The sequence below is a fragment of the Tyto alba genome, unplaced genomic scaffold (assembly GCF_018691265.1).
Source record: "Tyto alba isolate M040663 unplaced genomic scaffold, T.alba_DEE_v4.0 Super-Scaffold_22, whole genome shotgun sequence".
Taxonomy (NCBI): domain Eukaryota; kingdom Metazoa; phylum Chordata; class Aves; order Strigiformes; family Tytonidae; genus Tyto; species Tyto alba.
Window position 1 is genome coordinate 30,485,361 of NW_024881296.1, and position 7,239 is coordinate 30,492,599.

At 44.9% G+C, this 7,239-nt stretch overlaps 1 protein-coding gene and 4 non-coding genes across 5 annotated transcripts; all 5 read right to left on the reverse strand.

Moving 5' to 3' along the window:
- Window positions 1–298: 298 nt before the first annotated feature.
- LOC116959192 lies at window positions 299–383 on the reverse strand. Its single transcript, XR_004405728.1, has one exon. It is a non-coding gene; the product is annotated as a small nucleolar RNA SNORD100 (small nucleolar RNA).
- A 333-nt stretch (window positions 384–716) lies between these two features.
- On the reverse strand, window positions 717–4,738 carry RPS12 (ribosomal protein S12). The gene is made up of 6 exons (XM_042796033.1): window positions 4,648–4,738; window positions 4,458–4,509; window positions 3,907–4,023; window positions 2,140–2,242; window positions 1,557–1,658; window positions 717–803 (listed from the first exon to the last, which is right to left on the reverse strand). Exons 2-6 carry the CDS (start codon window positions 4,469–4,471, stop codon window positions 741–743), a joined length of 399 nt encoding a protein of 132 aa, XP_042651967.1. The 5' UTR covers window positions 4,472–4,509; window positions 4,648–4,738; the 3' UTR covers window positions 717–740.
- LOC116959190 lies at window positions 1,143–1,277 on the reverse strand. Its single transcript, XR_004405726.1, has one exon. It is a non-coding gene; the product is annotated as a small nucleolar RNA SNORA33 (small nucleolar RNA).
- LOC116959191 lies at window positions 1,726–1,812 on the reverse strand. The gene has a single exon (XR_004405727.1). It is a non-coding gene; the product is annotated as a small nucleolar RNA SNORD100 (small nucleolar RNA).
- LOC116959189 lies at window positions 3,121–3,195 on the reverse strand. The gene has a single exon (XR_004405725.1). It is a non-coding gene; the product is annotated as a small nucleolar RNA SNORD101 (small nucleolar RNA).
- Window positions 4,739–7,239: the final 2,501 nt, after the last annotated feature.

Sequence of the window (7,239 nt, forward strand, 5' to 3'; positions counted from 1 at the left end):
TGAAGCTCAAGAGCATGAGAATTAGAGAGATACATTCCCATCTCAGTTTACAGGTGCCCAGCTCCACCTATTCACATCCACTATGGAAATCAAGACACTGGGCAAATCAGAGCTCAACACTGCATTCAAGAGGTAAGATCTGAACTCCTACAGAACCAGATCTAGAAGTACATGACTATTTTTTGTAAGAAGCTAATTCCACCCACAATTTGCTTCAGAATTGGGGTGGGGGAACAACAAAACACATCTTGTATCAAGTAAGTTCATTTAATAAATTAAGATAGCATTTAAAAGATTCAGCATCTCAGAATACTAGGGTAACAGTTAAGGCCATTTTCCTCATTTGTTTCAGCAGAGGGAGCCAAATTTTCCTCACAGATGCAGCAGTACTTCACCTTCCCTAACAAGCTATTCAGAATCCCTGCAGAGGTACAGGCCTATGCACTGCCAAGCAGAGATAATCAGCTGTGAGCATTTTCACAGCTGAGAAACTGTGCAAAGCTCCCTAAGTTGGCTACCTCTGGGGTAAGAACAGGAAACAGAAGCACCCCAGAACAGCAGTGGCAGGGATTGCCATTATCTTTTTCCCAAGCTGACCATGAACATACTAATAAACTACACCAAAACTTGCACAGTCCTTTCATATTCTGATGCTATCCTCTGCAACTCGTAACTATTTCACAGGTACCCACCCATTAATCACACACACACACACGTCAGGTTCTAGATTTATTTTCCATTCATTTCTTGCACTTGAAGTACTCTTCGATGACATCTTTGGCCTGAGATTCCTTGCCATAGTCCTGTTAACACAAAATAACCCATTAACATACAGACACAACCAAAATTTTACAGCCTATTTTTAAAAGGACAACTGAGACTGACACTTTCTCAAGGCATTCCCAAATACCCCCCAAATTCCATACAAGTAACCTCAAGCAATCTGCCAGCTGCTTTCCCTTCATTCTCTAATAAAAGAGTATTCTAATAAAGGACTGCTCTACTTCATTAAAGTATAACACCCATTTCTATGGATCCAAACAAATTCTTCATTTCTGCCTAAAGAAAGTCAGGTGAAATATGTGCAAGAGTGGCAAAAGTGGTATGAAAATATATGCAGAAGGCATTAGCCTTTACTGTGAAGATGTAGCCATCTGTTGGGACCTCAAAGACTACCAAGTCTTTAAGGCTCGTACTGTGGCTTTACTTTACCAGTATTATTTTAAAATATGGTCTGCAAAACATTTTCAGGTTGAGCAGACACATTGAACTGGCATTTTTTCTGCAGCAAAACTTCACCTTTTCTAGTTAAAAGGTCTTTCCCTTAATGCTCACTGGCAAGTTGGCATACTTTAAGGACACAACCATTAACTCACAAAATGAGCATTTTAAATAAACATGAGATGGAACATAGAACAGGGAAGCAGTTTACTTCCACTACCAACAATGGAAAGCAACTATTTTAAAAAAATCTTAGAAGTTCTATTTAATAGTCCCATATCTTTACTGCTTATTTTCAGAAATTAAGGATTAAGCCACAGTTAGCATCATCTTACCTTGACAACCACACAACTGCAGCCCACTACTTTGCGAGGTTTTCCTTCTCTGTCGATCTTGCAGAGACCAACCCATTCACCCAGCTTCTTGTTGTCATCAACCTGTGTAAAACATCGCATCACATCAGAACTAGCCATTTCTAACATAACTGGTTTCAGCAAAAAAGCTGCTGTACTCTCAGAAGTATTGGGTAACGGATGGCTGCTTTCCTCATAAGTATCAGTAGAGGGAGCCAAAGTTTCATCATTGTACAGCTTGTACTTTACTTTGAGGAAAAAGTCTCCTCCCAAGCTCCAGTCACTTGCACCACTCTTACTATACAGGACAAACATTCGAATATTTTAACTTCATAAAATATCTGGCACACATCTTTTGCCATTTTCATCCACAGCTTTTGTACTGCTTCTGTGACAACTGCACAGAACTACAATCTCTGCTGCAAAGAGAAATTTTGCCTAGATAAGCCATATACAGAATTACAGCATGGTATTTCAAAGCTTCAGATCTACATGCTGAAACAAGCTGCTTGCATTGCAAGCAGGGTATCTGTTCCAAACTTGTCTCTGAAGTTCCAACACTCACCTTTATTAAGTTGATCTGATGTTCTGCACAAAGTGCTTCAACTAATTTTACGTATGTGGGTTCATCACAATTTGAAGCCAGAACACAAAGATGGGCTTGGCGTCTAAAAAAAATTAAAACAAATGTAACTTCAGACACTGCTTAAATTTTCTTTACAATCAAAACAGCGAAGAATAAAGTTCAGCACATACATTTCTAGACAACCACTTAAGTTTAACTTTTGTTTCTGAGACCCCATACACTTTCGAAATACTAAATATACTTTTGATAATATATAAAACATAAAAAGTAGTAGATCGTAACAGACTACTCATACGTTGTTAGCTTTATCATGAAATACTATTCCAGTTTTGGAAGCTTCAAAAAATCCGACTAAATAAATTCTCAGCCATTAGAAAAAGGTGTAATGACTGGATAAACACCATGTCCCATAAATAACTGGTGTCAGTATTAGAAAGCAACCAAGATACAAGTTGCTTTTTCTTGCTTACCACAGATTACAATAATTTAACATTACAACTGTAATTAAAAGCTTGAATTTCCATGTCAAGTTGTTATAAGCTCTTCAGAACAATCTTTTCTACTTACGTTCAAAGAAGCTGTTATGAGAGGGCCCCCAATTCTAATTAGCATCTTTGTATACTGTGGTACAATGTTAATACCAAAGGGATACCTGACAACAAAGAGAGCTGTGTAGGTCTTCTATGCTTAACCTAACATACTCTGACCACTGCAAACAAAGTCAGATTTCTCTATGGCCGCCTTCATCACGAGTTTCACCAGAACGTTTCAGAAATTTCTCCAAGCAAAAACCACCATACAGAAATGTATATAAACCTTGTACATACATCACTGTCTTAACAGACAGAGTATGAAGTTGTAGCTGAACTCAAGAGAACTCTTACAAATTAGTTGTCCATCACCCAAGTTGCATTTCTCTTCTATTATTCAGTACCTTGTCTCAGAGCTTTTTGCATACAGGTTTGTCAGACTGCTGTTCTCACTCATAAAACGAGTGAAGGGGTATCCGACAAACTGTGAAGTCATCACCCAAACACTGTAGCATTTTTAAAAGCATGTGCCTATATAGACATATACACACACACAAGTGTGTACATATGTCTATATATACACACATCTGTATACATCAATTCACCCTACCAAGAAACCGTAACTAATTACCATGGTTGGCACATACACGACAAGTTTAATATTGTTTTGATATCATACCAAAGCAATTATTCACAGCTGCAACACACACACAAAAATGAAGCTAGCAAAAAAGTAAAGGCAAGCTATGAATTTCAGGTTTTCTTCATAAAAACTAAACCAACTCTTTCAGGTTAAGTCTAACAAACATATCAGCCCTCCCAATTAAAACCTCAGAAGAGTTTATCTTAAAGCTTCATAAAACACAAGGTTCTTGAGCCCCAGATCTCTCTAGCTACATACCACGAGTGTCATTTAATTTTCTTGACAAAATCGATCCCCATGAAATATCAGTGGCACTGGGGTCACAGAAAGTCAGAACCTAATACATTACGTGCTGTTATTCTTGAATCACTGAGTTTAGCATCTGTATTTTAAGTTTACAGTTAAAAACCCCAAAACAACACAAGACAGAATTGGCAGGAACACATGGTCTCATAAAAACTTTCAACTAAACATCTGGCAAAGCGACCACTGTATGTGTCCAACATATCTGATCACAAGCTACCCCACTCGGTTTTGCTATTCACCACAGACAGAACGAGAAGCATAACTTACTTGTCCAAGGCTTTGGCTGCTTCACGAATACCACGAGCTAGGCCATCATGGATAAGTGCGGTCTTCAGCACTTCTTGTAGGGCGGTGTTAACATCCATTACACCTCCAGCAGTAATGCTAAAGGGAGGACAGAGAGCGTTCTCTCATGGTGCCAACACCTTACAACTACAAGCAAAAGCTTCCTGTTCACCTGCAAGCATCCAGCCGTTAAAAAAAAAACACAGAAGCAAGCCGAACTACTAAGACAAAGGAGAAACTGAAAAGAAGGTGAACTCGAAGGAAACGGAGAGATTAAGCCCTCGCGGTCAGCCAGGCGGCCGTGCTCCTCCCGTGCTCCCCGGCCAGGGGGAAGACGCGCCGCGCACGCAGCGGCCCAGCCGGCCGGGCCCCACGCCCCGCCTCCCGCCCGGGCAGCACCACGGCGGGGCCCGGGCCGGCGGGGCGCGCCGAGAACTGCCGGGCCCGGCGCGGAGCGGTGAAGAGACACGCGGCCCCCGCGCCCGCCGCCCCCGCCCCCCTCCCCCCCCATCCCGGCCCCCGGCCCCGCTCACCCTTCCTCGGCCATGGCCCTCTCGGTGGGTGCTGTTCCCGCCCGGGTTCCTGCTGCAAATACAGACACAGGCCGCCCCGGTGAGTGGCGCCGGCCGCCCCGGGGCCCCCGCCCGGCCCGCTCCCGCCGCGATGCGCCGCCGGCCGCGGGGATGCGGCCCGGCAGGCCCCGGCGCCATGGCGGCTACTCACCCCGGCCCCGCCGCCAGCCGCCAGTGAGAGAGGGGGGCGGGCCTTCCGCCTCGCGCTCTTATAGCGCGCCAGGACCCCAGCCCCTGCCGGCGCGGAGGCTGTCCGCGGCGCTGCCTGAGCCGCCGCCTCGCCCGCCCCCGCGTAGCCATGGGGATGGCGGCGGTTCCCGCCCGCCCGCCCTCGGTGCCAGCGGAGCTGCACGGTCCCGCCGGACGCTCGCGGCGGTGACCGCGTGGCGTGTGCTCGCGCATTCGCACGTGGATGCCGACCCCGCTCCGAGGTGTTCCTCGCTCGGGTGGTGTCAGTCTGACGTGGGACTCCGTCCATCCTGTCTAAGACTTGACAGTTGGGCTGTTGGGCGGTCCGCACGTGGCCATCTTTGTAAAAAATGCCTAGTTGCAAAATACAACAAAAATGGGTAACGAATATTGATAGCTTGTGGCTAATGCAAACACGTTCGTCACCAACATTGTCAGTCACCTTTTCTACTGTATGCTCTTTTTTTGATCTGGTACCTCCTTCATCCTGCTCAGGCCCCAGAAAGCACGCCAGCACACACAAATGAGAATGCCCACCTTCTTTCCCTCTTGGGGAGAATGTTCTTCCCTATATCCACCTACCGCTTAATCCTCTTGTGCCACCTAAGAAGCCTCCAAGATGCCTAATCTATTGAGTTTTTGTACTGAGTGGAACAATAAACCATCATCTCCTTCAATGTCATCAAAGGATAACCAGAAGTCTCTCACCAGCCATAAGACGCATCAGTATCGCTGGATAGATGCAATATATATTCTGTCCAGGAGATGGAACTATGCACATCTGAAAGATACGTATTACAGCAATAGTGATAATCACAGTCAAACTATAATCTGATATTCCAGAAATAGCATATGCAAAAACACTTTTCCTAGCATAGTTGCAAGAAAACAAAGCAGCACTAAGATAAAAGTTACATATGTACAGAGGGGAGGTTTGCATTGGCACTGAACTCTCTGTTGGTATAGCATAGTAAGTGTACATAATTGTATGTAATAATTAATGACAGTGTGTGATCCTGTTCGAAAGTCCACTCCACTGCATGGTGTGTTAATGTGAGCTCAGCGTTCACGTAGGCGCTCTGCACACTGTTGTCACTACTTGACCTGCTCCACCTTTCTGTGCGGATTCCTACAAGGAGTAGCTTGTTTCTTATCCTCTGTATTTTCTCTTGGAGTTACAATGTCCACTCTGCATCCTGCAGTTTAAATGCTGGCACGCGGCCACAGGGCATGACACGTTTAAGCCAAGGATTACAGTCCTGTGCTAAGAGAGTACATCTAGTGCACTTGAGGGTGGGTGAGCACGGTGCTGGACACCGAGGAGCTGCCAGAGGCAGTGCAAGCTCAGAGGGCTGGGGTGGTGTCAGTGCAAACGCTGGCCTGGTGTTTCACTGAGCTGCCAGCCTCAGCACTGAACTTAGTCCTCTCAATATTTTCTTATGTTATAAACAGCATAACTTGCTGTCTATTAACTTGGATTTGGGGAGAGAATGAGTAACAACAAGCTGCTGTCACATGACATTCAATAATTTGGATTCTCACCAGCCAACTGCTCTGGGTGATCCATTTGGACTCACCATCTTGCTGCAAATATTTAAAAATCCTTTGGTTATAGCTACTACCCTCTGTGCCCTCCACACAATACCTTGACTCTCCCTGACTGTTCCCCCCTTGCCAGGGTGACAGACTTCCTCTTTTTAACCCTGGTGATCAAAATGGCAACTGAACTTGGGAGCTTTTTCAGAAGAGCCATACTGCAGTGAGGATATAATGGTTCACTGTCTCAGCCATCCTCTTCCTGCTCCCTTTTGCTTTCGTTATTTCTCTCCTCTCTTGCTGTGCTAACCCTTACCTTCACCCCATGCTCACCCTGACAACCACAACCCATCTTTTCGTCAAAATGCCAGACTCCAGTTATAGCTTAAGTGTCATCTTGCAAACTGTGCAGACCCAGGAACTAAGTAATGACTAAAACTAGTCAGCAGCACGGCATGGCAAGGCAGCCAAGTAGGCAGGCAAAAGTGTCAGGTATTACAAACTCGCAAGAGGGGCTCATGACTCTGCTAAACTCTGAACAGTCAGTTCTGAATTTCAGTTCTGAATAATCCTTCCAAAACTTATTTCCCTCTGACACCTGTTTCTAGAAATACAAAGCACAGACACATGCTACAACTAGATTTCCAGTGTCAGAAGACAGAATTATCTCATATTCCTTCCAAAACAGACATGATTTCACAGTCTTATGAAACATCAGGTTGGAAGCCTTCTTGGAAATAACACCGGTGTACATTTCACCCTACTCTTCCTAAACCATTATCTTAATCATTTCCTGGTCACACAGTCCAAAAAAAAGGCTCTGCATCATAAAGATGGGAGACCAGGCTATTCTTACCAATTTCCTTGCCCTATAGACACAGAAGTCCTGCTCACCAGCCGAGAGGGGAGAGGTGTATATTTCCAAGGGCCTCCAGGTAACGGTTCAGAACAGCCAACCACGTGCTGCTACTCAGGAGTGCAAGAGATGTCTCCGTCAAGTTTCAGGTGCCTGGAGAAA